Source organism: Oncorhynchus masou, chromosome 2 (genome assembly GCF_036934945.1).
Source record: "Oncorhynchus masou masou isolate Uvic2021 chromosome 2, UVic_Omas_1.1, whole genome shotgun sequence".
NCBI classification, from domain to species: domain Eukaryota; kingdom Metazoa; phylum Chordata; class Actinopteri; order Salmoniformes; family Salmonidae; genus Oncorhynchus; species Oncorhynchus masou.
The window spans coordinates 47,312,460-47,334,410 of NC_088213.1; the positions used below are offsets into that span (position 1 = coordinate 47,312,460).

Below are 21,951 nucleotides of genomic sequence, written 5' to 3' on the forward strand. Positions count from 1 at the left end.
GTTGTTACATATGATCTGGAATATGAATGATTTCAATTACCTATTCTCTATTCCTGAGTATAATTCTAAGCATGAGGACTTAGAGGGATGACTGTCCTATAGGTTGTAATGACGCTTGTGTTTAGACATGGGTTCTCTTGTAATTTTGGGGGCATTCTTATGTTTTGTTATTTTCATTTTTACTCAACAAATGTATTATTCTATATGTTTAAACAGGTGCAAGTCTGTATTATGGTATAAACATTGTAAACTCAGTTTCTGAAGGGTGAATAATTACATTGAAGGGATTTGATTCTTTATTATCTTTACATTTTGATTATGGATTTTTTTATTGTATTATATACTCTGCAACTACTGTTAGTAAGGTGCCATGTTACTATTCTGATTCTTCAGAAGGGACTGAGTCCCTTGAGAGGGGAATGTTGGGGAATAATCAGAATTGGTTGGTAACATAGATAGGATGTTTTATTTTCATGATATGCTTATGAGTTATTTCTCATAAGAATGTATTTTGTTGTACTGTAGTGGTGGCCATTGGCAGTTATCTGTTCTCTGTTAGGACTGCGTTGCTTGGGCAGCAGAGAGGGGAGAGGTCAAGGTGTCATCATGTGTAAACATATCTTTTGCTCCACTGTGTCTGTGTGCCAGTCACTCCCTACTTTTCCCATCGGGGAGAGGAGGATGGCAGTGTCTGGAATCATTCTATGCTCCCTCTCTCTTAACCTATAGCCTCACTCTCCTCTCCGTGAGCTTGTCCAGGATTGGTTGTATTTAGAATTGGTTGTATCTAAATGACAATTTGTTATATTAAGCCAATAGGGCAGGGAATTACATAGAAAAATAAGTTTCAGTTCTTAGGGGTGATAAATTACTGTAGATAAGGTATTCCACACAACATATATTACTTTGTTTGATAATTAGACGTTTTTTAACCTTTTGAAACTCTAGGCGCGCTATATCATTTTTGGATAAAAAGACGTTCCCGTTTAAAGCGCAATATTTTGTCACAAAAAGATGCTCGACTATGCATATAATTGGTAGCTTTGGAAAGAAAACACTCTGACGTTTCCAGAACTGCAAAGATATTTTCTGTGCGTGCCCTAGAACGTGAGCTACAGGCAAAACCAAGATGAAACGGCATCCAGGAAATGAGCAGTATTTTTGAGGCTCCGTTTTCCATTGTCTCCTTATATGGCTGTGAATGCGAGAGGAATGAGTCTGCCCTTTCTGTCGTTTCCCCAAGGTGTCTGCAGCATTGTGACGTATTTGTAGGCATATCATTGGAAGATTGACCATAAGAGACCACATTTACCAGGTGTCCGCCCGGTGTCCTGCAAACCTCAGCTGCAAGTATTTTTCCATGGAATTCAGAGAAGAAAGCAGGCTTCCACGAACGATATATCAATGAAGAGATATGTGAAAAAACACCTTGAGGATTGATTCCAAACAACGTTTGCCATGTTTCGGTCGATATTATGGAGTTAATTCGGAAAAAGTTTGACGTTGTTGGTGACTGAATTTTCGGTTCGTTTCGGTAGCCAAATGTGATGTACAAAACGGAGCGATTTCTCCTACACAAATGCTTTCATTGAAAACATCTGAAGTTCTTCAAAGGTAAATGATTTTATTTGAATTATTTTCTTGTTTTTGTGAAAATGTTGCTGGCTGAATTCTAGGCTTATAGCCATGTTAGCAATCAGATCAGCCAGCAACATTTTCACAAAAAGAAGAAAAGCATTCAAATAAAATCATTTACCTTTGAAGAACTTCAGATGTTTTCAATGAGGAAACTCTCAGTTAGATAGCAAATGTTCAGTTTTTCAAAAAATATTATTTGTGTAGGACAAATCGCTCCGTTTTGTTCACGTTTGGCTATGAAAAAAACCTGTATCCAGTTATAGCCTCAAGCTCATTAGCATAACGTAACGTTAACTATTTATGAAAATCGCAAATTAAATGAAATAAATATGCTATCTTTCAAGCTTAGCCTTTTCTTAACAACACTGTCATCTCAGATTTTCAAAATATGCTTTTCAACCATAACAAAACAAGCATTTGTGTAAGAGTATTGATAGCTAGCGTAGCATTTAGCATTGCATTTAGCGGGCAACATTTTCACAAAAACCAGAAAAGCATTCAAATAAAATCATTTACCTTTGAAGAACTTCGGATGTTTTCAATGAAGAGACTCTCAGTTAGATAGCAAATGTTCAGTTTTTCCTGAAAGATTCTTTGTGTAGGAGAAAAATGCTCCGTTTTGTACATCACTTTTGGCTACCAAAAAAAAAAAGAAAATTCAGTCACCAAAACGCCAAACTTTTTTCCAAATTAACTCCATAATATCGACTGAAACATGGCAAACGTTGTTTAGAATCAATCCTCAAGGTGTTTTTCACTTATCTCTTCATTGATATATCGTTCGTGGAAGTCTGCTTTCTTCTCTGAATTAAATGGAAAAATACTTGCAGCTGAGCTTTACGCACCAATTTCGAAGCAGGACACCAATGATATGCCTACAAATACGTCACAATGCTGCAGACACCTTGGGGAAACGGCAGAAATTGTGGGCTCTCTCCTTGCGCATTCACAGCCATATAAGGAGACATTGGAAAACAGCGCTTCAAAAATTTTGCTCATTTCCTGTTTGAAGTTTCATCTTGGTTTCGCCTGTAGCATCAGTTCTGTGGCACTCACAGATAATATCTTTGCAGTTTTGGAAACGTCAGAGTGTTTTCTTTCCAAAGCTGTCAATTATATGCATAGTCGAGCATCTTTTCGTGACAAAATATCTTGTTTAAAACGGGAACGTTTTTTTATACAAAAATGAAATACTGCCCCTAGAGTTCAAAGAAATCCTGATAAGTAGAATTAAGATTCTGATGTAGGGTTAAAAACAGTTGGTGTTAAGGTTAGATTTGATTAATGATGGGTGAAGAGTCTGATAAACAGTTATAATAATGTTGGTTATAAGTCTATTCGTATGATAAATCTGATAAACCTTTTTAATAAAGTTAGTTATAAGTTTATTCATAGTTTTATTTTTTATGTTTGATAAAACTAGATGTAGATTTGAATGTATAATATTTAATCAAAGGGAGGATTTGTTGGAGGAAATTATAGTTGAAATGATTAATTATGTATACATTTTTATTAGAACCATTAAGTTTTAATACTATTATGTTCTGGTATGAAATGTATGGGTTTTGGTTAAACTAGGACTGAAAATGTAGGTAAAACGAATTAATTGTCTGTACCTTGCGGGTTTAAGGAAGAGGGATGGTATACCTTTTCAGACAGATAAGAATGTTCTTTGATGTTCCATTAGTGGAGGAGCAAATGTCTTTGAGACAGATTGGAATGTTTGCTTTATGAGGGGAGTAGGAGACAATCTCCAGACCTGAAGACACTGCGCTATTGTGTGGATCGTAGAGAGTGTGAGAACTGATGACTTCATTTTAATCGCCTCTCTTTAAAATGTAATGTTCTTTGTATTTTGGGTCAGTACTCTCTTGAATTAAACGCTGTTACCTGACTTTTTACCTGGCTCTGTCCATTCTTATAAAAATATGGGTCTTACAATCCCATAGAATGCATTGACAGAGTAATTAATTCTGATTGGGAAACAATACAGAGGAATTTAGAATTCCTTTAACACATTCCCAGTGGGTATGAATTGTGAAAAACTGAGTTTAAATGTACTTGGCTAAGGTATATGTAAACTTCCGATTTCAAGTCTATGCGCATACAATCAGGGGTAAAGTGGCTGAGTAAGCAGGATAAAAAAAATAGTAGCAGCAACGTATTGCGTGTGTGTTAGGAGAGAGCCTGTTTCTGTCCTGCCCTTGACTTTGGTGCAGGGCATGTGATGTCCATAGCCTCTTTGTCTCAAAACTCCCTGATCTTCTTAAAAAGATACATTTGTCTAGCTGTGTCCAGTCCAGGTGGTGTACATGCAGACCATCTATGGGAGGAAGGATGTCAGCGTTGCGCAGCAGCTGAAACCTGGTCCCGACAGTCTGAACTCTCCTTGGCAACATCACCAGGCTCCAAAGCATCAAATCTGTATACCACCTGAAGTGCTGATACTGCTTGATCTGTGTACTGCCATTCTCCTAGTATGACTGGTGGAGAGTGTTCTTCTAATGCTGAAAGACAAATTCCAGATAAAAATATTTTAGCTTTATTATACAATAGATGCGAAATGGCATTCTGATATGACATCACTAAACACAGTTCATACACATAATGTTAGCTAGCTAGCCAGCCATCTAACATCAGCTGGCTAGAAAACAGCAAGTTTTAACTAGCAATACAAACCGATTATCATAGCTAGCTAAAGTTAACAAAATAGGTTCAGTGTTAGCTAGTTAGCTAACTAACATTACGTTATACCTCACAATGTGAAATGGCATTCTGAGAAAACACCACTAAATTACACACACTTTATACACGTAAGTTAATGTTAGCTAGCAAGCCAGTCATCTAACATTAGCTAGCTAACAGCAAGTCTTTTGTTTAGACATGTCACATTAACGTTAGCTAGCTAGTTAAAAATTAACTATAACCCCAACCCATAATGTAACGTTACTAGCAATACAAACAGATTGTCATAGCTAGTTAATTAAAGTTAACCAAATAGGTTCAATGTTAGATAGCAAGCCTACCATCGAACTTCAGCTAGCTAACTTTAGCTAACAGCAAGCTTTAACTAGCCATAGTTGGCTAAACCAACAGTTTGTTATTAAGGCACATGAAAGTTTACATGTTCGAGAAGGTATTTCTGCCAAAAAACGCAATATAATAAAAAATGATTGTCAAAGCTAGAGGTTAAAGTTAACCAAATAGGTTCAAGCTATTTAACATTCGGCTATAACTAGCAAATGGAAATGGCATTCTGAGGAAATATCACTAACATTACACACACTTCATACATGTAAGTTCATGTTAGCAAGCAAGCCAGCCATCTCACCTCAGCTAACAGCGAGCTTTAACTTGGGGTCTTTTGTTTAGACATGTCTCGTTAACGTTAGCTAGCTAAAAAATTAACTATAATCCCGATCCATGGAGTAACGTTACTAGCAATAATAAACCCATTGTCATTAGCTAGCCAAAGTTAACCAAATATGTTCAATGTTAGCTAGCAAGCCAGCCATCAAACTCCAGCTGGCTAGCCAACAGCAAGCTTTAACTTGCAATGAAAACAAATGTCTGACAAAATTAGAAATGTATCATATCTGAAACTGTAGCTAGATTCTTACCCGGTTATGGTCTGCTTCATGGCAGACTATAACCCCTTTTATTCCGTTTAGTTTGCACAGCTTGTTTGGCCCGTTGTGTTCCCAATGATTTCAAAACTCAGTCAACTTCTTCCGTGACAACACTGTTGACTGACATTTCTTCCACATCACTGTCATCGGAAGACTCTACAATGTCATCTTCAATGAATGTGTTTTTACCTAAATCAGGGATTTCCTCATCGCCTGATTCATTTTCGGAGCCAGGGAGAGCCAACATGGCACGATCGTCCTCCAGAAAGTAGTCCATCACAACTTCTTCCCACTGACCTTTGTCGATAGCGTCTGATAAATTCAGGGCAGCAATGTTATTGAGAGCAGTAACAACATATTTGCAATTCTCCATGGCTAACGTTATATCTTCTGAAAAACTGCAGTAGAATGGACTTTCTACGTATACCGAGCAGCTTATTTTATAGACAGAAGATGCTACACCGCAGATCATTCTGAAACGTATCTCTCGGCATGTCCAGCCCACTCATTATCTCAGCCAATCATGGCTATCGGAAAGGTTTCTGACTTTTTCTTTGGCTAAACCAACTAGGCTTGTAATTTAACAACTTTATTCGTATTTTCAGATGGCATAACAGTTTGTTATTAAGGCACATGAAAGTTCACATGTTCGAGAAGGTATTTCTGCCAAAAAACTTGCAATATACCCCTAGTTTCCTGAATCGGGTCACATTTTTACTCCTGAACTTAGATAGGCTTGCCATAACAAGGGGGTTGAATACTTATTAACTTAAGACGTCAGCTTTAAAAAATGTTTTAATTTAAAACAAAATTCTACAAAGAAAATTCTACACTGACATTATGAGGTATTCTCTGTAGATCGGTGACACAACATCTTAATTTAATAAATTTTAAATTCAGGCTGTAACACAACAAAATGTGTAAACGTCAAGGGGTATGAAAACATTAACAATATAGGGTTGTCTGTGGAAAAATTGCAATCTGCTCCTGTATGCGGATGATACTGTTGTGTATTCTATTGCCCCCACTGTGTACCAGGCACTCTGACCTACAGACTGCTTTCATTGTCTTACATAAAACACTTATTGACCTTAAATAATTATTGAATGCGGGAAAAACAAAGTACATGTCGTTTTCTAGAGCGCACAACAATGACTCTAAATATTTAATCATCTGTACCATGTTTTGTGCCCACATTGATTGTGTCCCTGCTTGGGCATTAAGTTGTCTTTAAAAAAACATATAAATTAGTTAACTAAGAAGCTGTCCTATACTATGGTGACATCATCTTCATGAAAGCAGTTGGCACTTTATTTATGCTGTTCGATGCGGTTTATCAGGGGTGACAGGTTTTCTTTATCAACAAGTAGGCTGGGCCTCTGACGACGCATAGGTTGAAACATTGCATTCTGTTTTGCAAAAACTCCAGCATTACCTAACTCATTACTAACCTATAGAAATGTGAGATACCATACCTGGTCACAGGTGTGGCCCAGTCTTGAAATTCCTTCTGAAATTCCTTCTTAAACCAAATTTAAGTAAAACAGCTTTTTTTTCTTTGCACCTCATTTATGGAACAATCTTCAGAATACTCCATAATTGGATGCATTGGTGTCTTTCGGGCAATTCAGATTGTTGGTTGAGGACCTCTTCACTGAGGAATGTGGTTGTTTCTTATGATTTTGTTCAGCATTTTCTTTGTATATTTCCTATGCTGCCTAGATTGCCTATGTGTTTGTCATTCAGAGTTCCCTTTTAAAAGAGACCTTGGTCTCAATGGGACTCCACCCTGCCTAAAAAAAAGTTTAAATTAAAAAATACTGTAAATAGGATTTGGGTGCATCATATTTTTGAATATACTGACATTCAATTAATGGTGATCTCATGGTGGTTGTGATGCAGAAAACATTTAATTGTCCACAATTTCACTAATTTAGCAGAACCAGAGCTGCAGGTCAGTTGACTTTAAGGGGAATTTTACATTGGTGTGACTTGCAATATTGTTGTCATTCATCCCTGATTTTCAGGCTAATTTATGCACAGAATGCAGCTGTTGTTTGAAATGTAATGCTTCCCTGAATATATGACATGAGCTAGGCTTCCATCTAATTGGCAACAGATTTCCCACCTGAGGTGTGTCTCTATCAGACTGAATTGATACGGATAAAATGATGTGTGACATAGTGCACATAAAATGTGTTTTGGGGCTTTATCCTCTCTTGGGCAGTATTTTGACTTCCGGATGAAAAGCGTGCCCAAAGTAAACTGCCTGTTACTCAGGCCCAGAAGCTAGGATATGCATGTTTGTTTTACCTTTATTTAACTAGGCAAGTAAGTTAATTAAGAACAAATTCTTATTTTCAATGACAGCCTAGGAACAGTGGGTTCAGGGTCAGAATGACAGATTTGTACCTTGTCAACTCGGGAGTTTGAACTTGCAACCTTCCGGTGACTAGTCCACAGCTCTAACCTTGCTACCTTGCTGTAATTGGTAGATTTGGATAGAAAACACTCCAAAGTTTCTGAAACTGTTAAAAATATATCTGTGAATATAACAGAACTGATATGGCAGGCGAAACCCCAAGGATAATTCAGCCTACCACTATTTTTCAATTTTTATAAGGCCAAGTCCTCCCAGATTGCAGTTCCTAGGGTTTCCACTAGATGTCAACCATTTTTAGAAAGAGTTTCAGGCTGGTTTTTGGAAAAAATGAGCCAGAAATTGTAGTTTTTCTAGGTGGCTCCCATTTTGGCTGTAGTGTTTCGAAGCTCGTGGAAGAGACCGCGTTCTTTGATATTTTTCTCCAGTAAAGACAATAATGATTCTATAATAATGATTCTTAAATTGTATCATTTATTTATGTATTAGGGTACCTAAGGTTTGATTATAAACATTGTTTGACTTGTTTGGAAAAGTTTATTAGTAACGTTTGGGATTAATTTTGTATACATTTTGATGGAGGGAAACTGGGTGGATTATTGACTGAAGTGCGCCAACTAAACAGAGTTTTTATGGTTATAAAGAAGGACATTATCGAACAAACGGTCCATTTGTGATGCAACTGGGACCTTTTGGAGTGCCAACAGAAGAAGATCATCAAAGGTTAAGCATTGTTTATATCGCTATTTCTGACTTTTGTGTCGCACCTGCCTGGTTGAAATATGTTTTTCATGTGTTTGTATGCAGGACGCTGTCCTCAGATAATTGAATGGTTCGCCATAAAGCCTTTTTGAAATCTGACACAGCGGCTCGATTAACAAGATGTTAAGCTTTATTTTGATGTATTACACTTGTGATTTTATGAAAGTTAAGTATTTATAATAGTTTGAATTTCACGCTCTGCAATTTCACCGGATGTTGGCCAGGTGGGATGCTACCGTCCCACCTGCCCATGAGAAGATATTTTCCATGTACTGAATAAAAAGCAGAAGTGTTGTGTTTACATGGCATTTTTCAACTGTTGCAATAAATCTTTAACTTGCCCAATCTGGTCTTGCCACTTGGTCTATATAACAGTTTGCTAATAAAGTGGACAGGGTGGGTTAAATGATGAGAGCAATATAATTTGTAGTTGATAATTGCCAGCCAAGCATTGATCATCATGTCACCAGCATTGTGCATGAAAGTCATCAATTATTTGATTTGCCTTTTAACGCTATAGTGGTAGTAAGTAGCATAGTCTATCATTGCGTGACTCCAAGTTAACTTCAATATGATGGTTTATTATGTTAATATTTGTGTCAGGGTGGCAGGTAGCCTCGTGGTTAGAGCATTGGGCCAGTAACCAAAAGGTTGCTGGAAAAAATCCCTGAGCTGACAAGGTAAAAATCTGTCATCCTGCCCCTGAACAAGTCAGTTAACCCACTGTTCCCCAGAAGGCTGTCATTGTAAACATGAATTTGTTCTTAACTGACTTGCCTAGTTAAATGTATTCCAAGATGGCGTAGCAGTAAGACGTGTCATGTCCCTTGTCCCGTGTATATTTCGTCTTTTTTCGTTTTTACATATTTTTTCTTCGCATATCTTTTAAAACATTTTGCTAAACCTCAGCTTCCAAATACTCTCCTTCAACCCGCCTCACCCAACGTAGCTATTTTTCTTTTTTCCTAAAGTATTTAGTATTTAAATTTACTTCGGAACCGGAACCCCTCAACTGAAGCTAGCCAGCTAACTACCAGCTATGCTAGCGGCCTTCAGCTAACCTTTAGCTCAAAAACCTCTCGCCAGTTCGAACAACGCGACTCTAACCAGAGCATAACGGACCCATTTATTTTTGTATTTTTTTATCCCCGGATTCCCGCCGCAAACGGAACATCTGGATCTTCACAACTAGTTATTTAGCTAAACCGCAACCCCGGACGATTACTGCTGGCTAGCGCTTCCACCCACTTAGCCTGAAGCTAGCCCCGCCAGAGCACCTGTGCTACCTCCGTAGCATACTCCTGGGCTACAATACCTACCACCGTAGCATACTCCTGGGCTACAATTACCGGACCCACGACCGGTCTATCAATGTCACCGCATGAAGAGGAATAAACAGACTCACCCCATTGCGACGTCCCCCAAAGGCTAACTCTCTAGCCCTTGCTATCTCCCTGCTTGCTATTTCGGCCTGCTAACTGCTACCTTGTTTAGCCCCAGCCTACTAACTGTTAGCTTGTTAGCACAGGCCTGCTAACCGTCTGAATCGCCTCGTCCCAAACACTCACTGGACCCATATTTACTCTCTTATCTCTTTCCGATTTTTAATTTGTTTATACCTTCCGGTAACCTGCCTCACCCAATGTGATACGGAATCGCTATTATTTTTAATTTTTAGAACACACTCAAGAACCTCCAGAAGCTAACTAGCTACAAGCTATTTAGTCATTGTCAGTTTTTTTTAACCTGGATAACACTCACTAATCCATCTATCTTCCGTCAAGATAGAACTGCCAAAGGGGGAGGAGTTGCAGTCTACTGCAGAGATAGCCTGCAAAGTAATGTCATACTTTCCAGGTCCATACCCAAACAGTTCGAACTACTAATTTTGAAAATTACTCTCTCCAGAAATAAGTCTCTCACTGTTGCCGCCTGCTACCGACCCCCCTCAGCTCCCAGCTGTGCCCTGGACACCATTTGTGAATTGATCGCCCCCCATCTAGCTTCAGAGTTTGTTCTTTTAGGTGACCTAAACTGGGATATGCTTAACACCCCGGCAGTCCTACAATCTAAGCTAGATGCCCTCAATCTCACACAAATCATCAAGGAACCCACCAGGTACAACCCTAACTCTGTAAACAAGGGCACCCTCATAGACGTCATCCTGACCAACTAGCCCTCCAGATACACCTCCGCTGTCTTCAACCAGGATCTCAGCGACCACTGCCTCATTGCCTGTATCCGCTACGGAGCCGCAGTCAAACGACCACCCCTCATCACTGTAAAACGCTCCCTAAAACACTTCTGTGAGCAGGCCTTCCTAATCGACCTGGCCCGGGTATCCTGGAAGGACATTGACCTAATCCCGTCAGTTGAGGATGCCTGGTCATTCTTTAAAAGTAACTTCCTCACCATTTTAGATAAGCATGCTCCGTTCAAAAAATGCAGAACCAAGAACAGATACAGCCCTTGGTTCACTCCAGACCTGACTGCCCTCGACCAGCACAAAAACATCCTGTGGCGGACTGCAATAGCATCGAATAGTCCCCGCGATATGCAACTGTTCAGGGAAGTCAGGAACCAATACACGCAGTCAGTCAGGAAAGCTAAGGCCAGCTTCTTCAGGCAGAAGTTTGCATCCTGTAGCTCCAACTCCAAAAAGTTCTGGGACACTGTGAAGTCCATGGAGAACAAGAGCACCTCCTCCCAGCTGCCCACTGCACTGAGGCTAGGTAACACGGTCACCACCGATAAATCCATGATTATCGAAAACTTCAACAAGCATTTCTCAACGGCTGGCCATGCCTTCCGCCTGGCTACTCCAACATCAGCCAACAGCTCCACCCCCACCGCAGCTTCTCGCCCAAGCCCTTCCATGTTCTCCTTTACCCAAATCCAGATAGCAGATGTTCTGAAAGAGCTGCAAAACCTGGACCCGTACAAATCAGCTGGGCTTGACAATCTGGACCCTCTATTTCTGAAACTATCCGCCGCCATTGTCGCAACCCCTATTTCCAGCCTGTTCAACCTCTCTCTCATATCGTCTGAGATCCCCAAGGATTGGAAAGCTGCTGCAGTCATCCCCCTCTTCAAAGGGGGAGACACCCTGGACCCAAACTGTTACAGACCTATATCCATCCTGCCCTGCCTATCTAAGGTCTTCGAAAGCCAAGTCAACAAACAGGTCTCTGACCATCTCGAATCCCACCGTACCTTCTCCGCTGTGCAATCTGGTTTCCGAGCCGGTCACGGGTGCACCTCAACCACACTCAAGGTACTAAACGATATCATAACCGCCATCGATAAAAGACAGTACTGTGCAGCCGTCTTCATCGACCTTGCCAAGGCTTTCGACTCTGTCATTCACCATATTCTTATTGGCAGACTCAGTAGCCTCGGTTTTTCGGATGACTGCCTTGCCTGGTTCACCAATTACTTTGCAGACAGAGTTCAGTGTGTCAAATCGGAGGGCATGCTGTCCGGTCCTCTGGCAGTCTCTATGGGGGTGCCACAGGGTTAAATTCTCGGGCCGACTCTTTTCTCTGTATATATCAATGATGTTGCTCTTGCTGCGGGCGATTCCCTGATCCACCTTTACGCAGACAACATCATTCTATATACTTCCGGCCCGTCCTTGGACACTGTGCTATCTAACCTCCAAACGAGCTTCAATGCCATACAACACTCCTTCCGTGGCTTCCAACTGCTCTTAAACGCTAGTAAAACCAAATGCATGCTTTTCAACCGATCGCTGCCTGCACCCGCATGCATGCCCGACGATCATCACCACCCTGGATGGTTCCGACCTTGAATATGTGGACACCTATAAGTACCTAGGTGTCTGGCTAGACTGTAAACTCTCCTTCCAGACTCATATCAAACATCTCCAATCGAAAATCAAATCAAGAGTCGGCTTTCTATTCCGCAACAAAGCCTCCTTCACTCACGCCACCAAACTTACCCTAGTAAAACTGACTATCCTACCGATCCTCGACTTCGGCGATGTCATCTACAAAATTGCCTCCAACACTCTACTCAGCAAACTGGATGCAGTTTATCACAGTGCCATCCGTTTTGTCACTAAAGCACCTTATATCACCCACCACTGCGACTTGTATGCTCTAGTCGGCTGGCCCTCGCTACATATTCGTCGCCAGACCCACTGGCTCCAGGTCATCTACAAGTCCATGCTAAGTAAAGCTCCGCCTTATCTCAGTTCACTGGTCACGATGGCAACACCCATCCGTAGCACGCGCTCCAGCAGGTGTATCTCACTGATCATCCCTAAAGCCAACACCTCATTTGGCCGCCTTTCGTTCCAGTACTCTGCTGCCTGTGACTGGAACGAATTGCAAAAATCCCTGAAGTTGGAGACTTTTATCTCCCTCACCAACTTCAAACATGTGCTATCTGAGCAGCTAACCGATCGCTGCAGCTGTACATAGTCTATTGGTAAATAACCCACCCATTTTCACCTACCTCATCCCCACACTGTTTTTATTTATTTACTTTTCTGCTCTTTTGCACACCAGTATCTCTACCTGTACATGACCATCTGATCATTTACCACACCAGTGCTAATCTGCAAGTTTGTTATTATTCGCCTACCTCCTCATGCCTTTTGCACACAATGTATATAGACTCGCCTTTTTTGTACTGTGTTATTGACTTGTTAATTGTTTACTCCATGTGTAACTCTGTGTTGTCTGCTCACACTGCTAAGCTTTATCTTGGCCAGGTCGCAGTTGCAAATGAGAACTTGTTCTCAACTAGCCTACCTGGTTAAATAAAGGTGAAATAAAAAAAAATAAAAAAAATAAAGGTTGAAATACATTTTACAGACACTAAAAACAACACCATTATAACATTGTGGCACTTTTTTGGGGGGTTGGGCTTTACTCACGTAGAATTAGTGGTGGAAAATGTGATTATTGAGGTAACCAAGCAAACAATATACATATACTGTACTCTGCATCTTTTGAGCAGAAGCTAAAATATTTATCCAAGTTCAAGAGAGCCGTTTCACTGAATACATTCATATTATATGATAAGGAATGACAGTGTCCTGAGTAAAAATCATCTCCAGCACCAGGGGTCTACTAAGCTAACATGGAATTGTTTTAAGGTGGTCATACCATGAATCATTTTGCTTTTGAATTTTGAGCTTCGTATAAAAATACGTACAAAATTATTTTATAAAATATTGAATTTGGCCTTTACTACTATAGCCCATAGAAACACCTTGAATAACACATTCATAAATGGAAAAACATATTTTGAAGTGTCTGGATTTGAAGTGTCTGTCCTTTATCTAGGAGATATAAGAAAGCTCAGGAAATATGTGTTTTTTTGGACACATATTTAACCCCTTATTTTTGTTTGCACAAAACTACCGCCATACTTCCATTCATTTATATGGTTTACATTCAGACGAGTTCCGTGACACTTGTGGATGTTGTAGAGCAAAACGGACACTACAGACCGTTCGGAAGCTACAGAAGATTTCTTGAGAAGTTCGGCCACCTTCCACCGCAGATGCAAAAGGCTCCTGCCACTAAAACTCCTATGAGGAGGAAGGGGATTCCTCATCAGTGAATTTCAGACGCATTTTTATGCATGAAAAAAGTTACCCTTTTCAGATAAAACTATAAGAAATATATTCACGTCACCAAATAATTTATTAATACACACTGTTTTGCAATGAAGGTCTCCAGTAGCCTCCGTAGCACTCTGTAGGGTAGCACCACAGTGTAGCTGGAGGCAGCTAGCTTCTGTCCTCCTCTGGATACATTGACTTCAATACATAACCTAGAGGCTCTTGGTTCTAACCCCCTTCCATAGACTTACACCGTAATTATGACAACTTCCGGAGGACATCCTCCAATCTATCAGAGTTCTTGCAGCATGCACTGACATGTTGTCCACCCAATCGAATAATCAGAGAATTAATCTAGTACTGAAAGCATAAGCTACAGCTAGCTAGCACTGTAGTGCATAAAATGTGTTGAGTAGTTGACTCAAAGAGAGAGAAAGACAATAGTTGAACAGTTTTGAACAAATTAATGTATTCCAGAATGAAGGGAGTAGAGAGAGAGCTAGCTATATTTCATAATATAATGTTTTTCACTTTCACTTACTTAGCTAGAGTCTAACGCAGCTAGCTAGTTAAGCCTACTCAAACACCCTGGTCTAACAGAGAAGGATGCTATATTAGATAGCTGGCTATGGCTATCCAACACTGAAACTCTTACAAGTCAAGGTTAGCTTTTGGTTTTATCAATGTTTTGCCACCGGGCCCACCGGTGTAACTGCTAAACTGCTTGCTGCTGATTGTACACTGTACCGTATGATTGTAGCAGGTTTACTAACATGTTAGTTCTAGTAGCTATGTTGACTATGATGTAACAACATTATAGGCTGTGAAAAAAGATATCTCTGAAGGATTTTAATGGAGAGTTGTTTAATTATGTTACTTAGATTAAGGATTAAAATGTTGTAACTTTTGATGGCGTCATCGGGTAGAACTTTTGAACTTTATATTTGTTTCTAGAAATGCGCCATTTTCACAAATGTTGACACTGGTGTTGTGCTGGAGATAATGAAGAAACTGCAGTGTCTGAACACAAGATGGTGTCCTTGTGGTTCAGTGGTGGTACCTACTGGAGGATCGTGACCGTCCGTTCATGAAGATGTTGAGGAACCTCTTAGAGAAGTGCAAGTTCGCCTCTGGGGTGTAGTCCTCTGACAGACAGGCGGTGGCTTCTCTCCTCACCATTCCCACTCTCACTCTTTCCTTCTCGTCCTCTTTCACTTCTTCCTCTTCCTCCTCATACTCCTCCACTATGGCAGACTCATACGGAGACGAGACGCAGTTGTTGTAGACGGTCGCAGAGTCGCTGTCGTCGCTGTAACATTGGTAACACTGCTGCAGACTCACCAGTTTGAGCTGCATGTGCTCGTCCACGACGAGTGTGTACTTCACAGAGTCGTAAGACAGACCACTTGCTTCTGAACTCATTAAATTCCTTGGGGGGGCACCACAGCCGCCATGTCCCAAATACCGCCTGCCTACCACATCCCTTACCCTCTTATCCTCAGCCTCACCCTCTCCCCCAAATGTCTCATCCTCGGCATCTACATACTCCACCCCTGCCCCTGCCCTCACCACCGCCCCTGCTCCTCCTTCACTCAGGCTGAGGTTCAGGGCTAAGGCTGGGGGTTCTGTGGGGGGGACAGTAGAGGGAGGGGTGAGGAGAGCCTCCACACAGGAGGCGTAGGAGGGAGAGGGCACATACACCTCGACCTCCTCACAAATGCAGAGGCTGGTCTGCTCGGGCAGAGGCTGGTAAGGGGGTGGGCCTTCTGTGTCAGAGCTGATTGACATGCGTCCATGCTCTGGCTGCTGGGACAGGAATGGGCGGTCCTGCTCGGAACGGTGCACGGGAGTCAGATAGATCTCCTCGGTGGGTTCTAGGCGTACGTCTGTGTGATAGCGAATATTCTCTCTGTGTGTACCCCCCTCACCCTTCCCTAAGGGGCCCAGAGGTGCGGGTGTGTAGTTTTGGGGAGGCGGGGTTGCTGGGGGCTTCTCCTGCAGTTTGGAGCGTGTCCCCGCTGTGGAACTGTGGGTGTGTCCAAAGGTGTGTTTGTGTTTGCAGGGAGCGTCAGTGGATGTGCCCCGGTCCTTGGTCTGTGTCCCACCTCCCTGCTGCAGCTTGTCCTCGTCTCTCAGACAGCTGTGCTCATGGGGAGAGGTCAGCCCACCTGGGGGAGAGACACAGACCCAAGCATATGCAGACACAAAAGACATTCATACAAGATTCAGGCATACAGACATGCAGGTGCACAGACAGTAACAAGCAAACATGCAGACATACAGTACATACACAGACACACATGTACACATTAACATACAAAATACACAAACACACACAAGAGCACATAGATATTTTTATCTATGTGCTCTTGTGTGCAGCAGTTCACATATGCAGCAGTTCACATAAAGTACACATAGACATCACACACATAACCTACAGATCAGCATGCACAGACAAACACACACAAATTCTGAAATGTCTAGTTGGTTAGGTAACACTGGGATCCATGCTAATTCCCCATTATACTCATCATATTTAGTGGGCAGCAAATAGAATGTGATTGACCTGGTATGTCATAATCCACTGTTAAAAACTATTACAGCCTTGCAGGGATGCTAGCTATTCACCATGCTGTCACTGCTATCAGAGGACACTAATACACACTTTGAGAGCAAGCTTTTTATAAATTCATTTATAATTACAACCATTACTAATGACTTGGGGTGGGAAGCAATGAACATAGACAGATATTGTCATTATAAGGAGACAAATGCATCCCAGAGTGTATGTAGTTGGCCAATATAGATTATTTTACCAGGAAGTGCAATTGGAATGGAGAAATATATTTTCAAGAGATATCTGATCAAGAAAACTGCAATATAAAGCACAAAACCATATTGGGACTAGTGGACCTAAAGCAGATACGGTTATATATTAGATTGACAGATGTAACTTCAAAATAGTGGTTTGTGTGTACTAGCCCTATGTGTTCCAAGAATAAAAAGTAAACAATTTTTTTTATTTCATTCTGTTATCCTTTCTTTCCATGGACATTTAGTGACAGCTAGGCTAATAGAGGCTTAAAAGTTATGCAGCATCATTCATCTTTTTAACATCTGAATCGGCGCTGCTAGTCTGTAACTCAACACACTCTGCTAGTTTTAAATATAGTTCAGAGAGGCCATTCTATGTATGACCTGTAGTAGCCCTGGGCTGCTAGCCACAGCAGACTGTTCAATATGGCTAGCCTAGGCTACAATGGCATTGTCACTGTCACTGACGCTAATGAGCCACTGAAAGTCATCCAAAAAGATTTTGCACAATCTTACAATGGATAATAGGAAACACTGTATGTATATAGCTTTAGTGGCAGTAGTTGATTCTGCAGTCACTGCTGTGTTGCCTAATTACATCTAGTAAATCAGCGAAATCAGCAACCCCCTAAAATATTAAACTGGTGGTATGAGCCAGCAGTCTCCTGAAAAGCAGCTCACCTGTATTGAGGGGGGAGGATGAGCGCGAGACCTTCTCCTGCCAGCTGTACTTCTTACCAAATGAGTTGTTGTTTAATGTGTCCTGAGAGCGGGAAAAAGAGATACAATGCAAGAGAGAATTGTAAAAAAAGATGGAGAGATGAAGCGAGAGAGAATGACATGGAAAAATGTGAGAGATTTGGATGCACAAAGTCAATGTGCACAATCTCTTTCTCTCTCACTCACTCTCTTTCATACACACAAAGCTTTTATTATGTTGAATGACCAGGGATTATTTTGTCTGCGCTCCATGGTGTGCATTTAAAGGGACCCGTATTCCCTTTTCCAAGCTTGTGAAACACACCCACATTAACAGAGGGGGATTGTTTTTAGAAGCCTGGGGGCTGATACTGTAGGATGGGGGCCAACAGCTCCCCTGTCATACAGGCAGAACCCCCACTCATCTCACTTCTCTGGTTTGGGGTAGAATGTTCTGAATGTCTATGTCTCTGTCTCTGTCTCTGACTTTGTCTCTTTCTCAATTAAATTCAAAGGGTTTTATTGCCATGGAAAACATGTTTGTCACACCCTGATCAGTTTCACCTGTCCTCGTTATTGTCTCCACCCGCTCAAGGTGTCGCTTGTTTTCCCCAGTATATTTATTCCTGTCTCTTTGTGCCAGTTCATCTTGTATGTTTCCATGTCGACTAGCGTTTTCCCCGTTCTCCTGCCTTTTGCATTCTCCTTTTTCTAGTCCTCCTGGTTTTGACCCTTGCCTAATTCTGGACTTTTTTGCCTGCCTTTGACCATGAGCCTGTCTGCCACTCTGTTCCTCCTGACTCTGGTTTTTAATAAACATTGTAAGACTCCAACCATCTGCCTCCTGTGTCTGCATTTGGGTCTCACCTTGTGCCTTGATAATGTTTACATTGCCAAAGCCAGTGAAATAGATTAACAAAATAAACATTACTCACAAAAGTTCCAAAGGAATAGACATTTCAAATGTTACATTATGGCTAATAATAGAAAGATTATTGGAATCTGTGTGTAGCTGGACATGTAGAATGCCTGACAATAGTGAATGTGAATAGCAGATATGGTCATGGGTCAGGTGATTGAGAGGAATGGAGGAGACTGCGTGTAACATCGGGAAGCAAGTTCAGTGAGGGAAAAAATGTATAAATAAATGAAAACAATACAAAAATGAACAACGCACAGACATGAAACAAAAACAATGACGCCTGGGTAAGGAACCAAAGGGAGTGAGATATACACTGCTCAAAAAAATAAAGGGAACACTTAAACAACACAAAGTAACTCCAAGTCAATCACACTTCTGTGAATGTCACATTCTGACCTTTATTTCCTTGGTTTTGTATTTATTTAGTATGGTCAGGGCGTGAGTTGGGTGGGCAGTCTATGTTTGTTTTTCTATGATTTGGGGATTTGTATGTTTCGGCCTCGTATGGTTCTCAATCAGAGGCAGGTGTCATTAGTTGTCTCTGATTGAGAATCATACTTAGGTAGCCTGGGTTGCACTGTTTGTTTGTGGGTGTTTGTCTATGTTAGTTGCTTGTGTCAGCACAGGTCTCATTTATAGCTTCACGGTCGTTATTTGTTTTTGTATTCAGTGTTCAGTACTTTCTTTAATTAAATATTGATCATGAACACATACCACGCCACATTTTGGTCCTCCGATCCTTCTCGCCTATCCCCTTCAGATGAAGAGGAGGAAGACCGTGACAGTGAAATCAAACTGTCCACGTAGGAAGCAACACTGATTGATAATAAATTTCACATGCTGTTGTGCAAATGGAATAGATAACAGGTGGAAATTATAGGCATTTAGCAAGACACCCCCAATAAAGGAGTGGTTCTGCAGGTGGGGACCACAGACCACTTCTCAGTTCCTATGCTTCCTGGCTGATGTTTTGGTCACTTTTGAATGCTGGCGGTGCTTTCACTCTAGTGGTAGCATAAGATGGAGTCTACAACCCACACAAGTGGCTCAGGTAGTGCAGCTCATTCAGAATGGCACATCGATGCGAGCTGTGGCAAGAAGGTTTGCTGTGTCTGTCAGCGTAGTGTCCAGAGCATTGAAGCGCTACCAGGAGACAGGCCAGTACATCAGGAGACGTGGAGGAGGCCGTAGGAGGGCAACAACCCAGCAGCAGGACCGCTACCTCCGCCTTTGTGCAAGGAGGAGCAGGAGGAGCACTGCCAGAGCCCTGCAAAATTACCTCCAGCAGGCCACAAATGTACATATGTCTGCTCAAATGGTCAGAAACAGACTCCATGAGGATGGTATGAGGGCCCGACGTCCACAGGTGGGGGTTGTGCTTACAGCCCAACACCGTGCAGGAAGTTTGGCATTTGACAGTGAACACCAAGATTGGCAAATTCGCCACTGGCACCCTGTGCTCTTCACAGATGAAAGCAGGTTCACACTGAGCACATGTGACAGACATGACAGTCTGGAGACGCCGTGGAGAACGTTCTGCTGCCTGCAACATCCTCCAGCATGACCAGTTTGGCGGTGGGTCAGTAATGGTGTGGGGTGGCATTTCTTTGGGGGGCCGCACAGCCCTCCATGTGCTCACCAGAGGTAGCCTGACTGCCATTAGGTACCGAGATGAGATCCTCAGACCCCTTGTGAGACCATATGCTGGTGTGGTTGGCCCTGGGTTCCTCCTAATGCAAGACAATGCTAGACCTCATGTGGCTGGAGTGAGTCAGCAGTTCTTGCAAGAGGAAGGCATTGATGCTATGGACTGGTCCGCCCGTTCCCCAGACCTGAATCCAATTGAGCACATCTGGAACATCATGTCTGGCTCCATCCACCAACGCCAGGCTCCCATTCCTCAGCAGGGTTCGATATGCTCCCATGCTTCAGCTAGGTGAACAGGTGCCTGAACCTGGGAGGTCTCATCAGGCTCTCACACCTCAGCCGGTTTGTCAGGTATCTGTGCCTTAGCGGAGGCGACCGGTCTGCTCCTGATCCATGGGAAGCCAAACGCACGGGGGGAGAGAGGTATTGTGTGCTCTCTCTCCGACGCTCTAGGCCCCCATGCTCCCGCACCTCAGCTGGATCGACAGGTTCCCGCACCTTAGCATAGGTGACGGTCTGCTCCTGATCATCATCTTGGTCGGCGTCCTGTTGCACCACAGACTGTCCAGGAGTAGGTGGATGCTTTAGTCTAGGTCTGGGAGGAGATCCCTCCCTCCCTCACCATCCGCGACCTCATCAGGAGCATGCCCAGGCATTGTAGGGAGGTCATACAGGCACTTGGAGGCCACACACACTACTGAGTCTCATTTTGACTTGTTTTAAGGACATTACATCAAAGTTGGATCAGCCTGTAGTGTTTTCCACTTTAATTTTGAGTGTGACTCCAAATCCAGACCTCAATGGGTTGATAAATTTGATTTCCATTGATGATTTCTGTGTGATTTTGTTGTCGGATCATTCAACTATGTAAAGAAAAAAGTATTTAATAAGAATATGTCATTCATTCATATCTAGAATGTGTTATTTTAGTGCTCCCTTAATTTTTTGAGCAGTGTATAGATGATGACCAGGAGCAGACCGTCACCTATGCTAAGGTACGGGAACCTGTCGATCCAGCTGAGGTGTGGGAGCATGGGGGCCTAGAGTGCCGGAGAGAGAGCACACGTGACAATACCGCTGAGGCATGGGAACCTGACAAACCGACTAAGGCCTCCCAGGTAGCTCTGTTTCTGACACCTGGACCAAACATCACCTCCAAAACAAAAATAAAAAACACTCCTGAAAGATTAGTGGAATCTGTGTGGGTAGCTGAACAGGTCGGATGACTGACAGTGAAGGTGAACAGGTGGTCACGTGTCAGGTGACAGAGGAATGGATGAGTCTGAAGCAGGAATTCCTTTAACCATAAAGTGGTATATTTACTGAGTAGTCTGTGCTGCATCACAAAGGAATGAAATAACATGTATCCAATCAAATTCATAATCAAAGATCAAATCATATCATTCATTATTAACATACCTTAAGGGAACATTTCAACATTTTCTGTATGGTTAGTGAAAAAGTCCATATTGCATACATAAGGGAACATTGACATTTTCTGTATGGTTAGTGAGAAAGTCCATATTGCAAATGTACCGTCGCTTACTAGACGTCCGAAAACATTTGTAAAATTCGGGGACGGCGTCTGGCCGAGCGGCAGGGCCAGACCTACCGGGAAGTCATCAAATGAACTTTGTCGGACATTCGGTTTTCGTTTTATAAAATAATCAAATTTTGGTCATTTTTCCGCTATCCCGGAAAATCCCACAAGAGGGCATAAGCAATCATACTGCAATTTGACAAAACATCACGAATCACGACGGGGCCTTATCTCGAAAACTGAAAATATTTCGAAGCCGAAACTTGGTGAGCATAGGTTTGGCATAATGGGCAGTTGGCCCCGAACAAGATGGCGTCTAGGCCT

At 42.0% G+C, this 21,951-nt stretch overlaps 1 protein-coding gene across 1 annotated transcript in view; it reads right to left on the reverse strand.

Annotated features, from left to right (window-relative positions):
• LOC135553115 (C-Jun-amino-terminal kinase-interacting protein 1-like) overlaps positions 1-21,951 on the reverse strand; it is a 93,847-nt gene that overhangs the window by 44,332 nt on the left and 27,564 nt on the right. Inside the window, exons 3-4 of the mRNA XM_064985233.1 lie at positions 17,501-17,582; positions 15,070-16,173 (exon numbers count right to left, since the gene is read on the reverse strand). Of these exons, the coding sequence (XP_064841305.1) occupies positions 15,070-16,173; positions 17,501-17,582 (1,186 nt within the window). The remainder of the gene's footprint in view (positions 1-15,069; positions 16,174-17,500; positions 17,583-21,951) is intronic.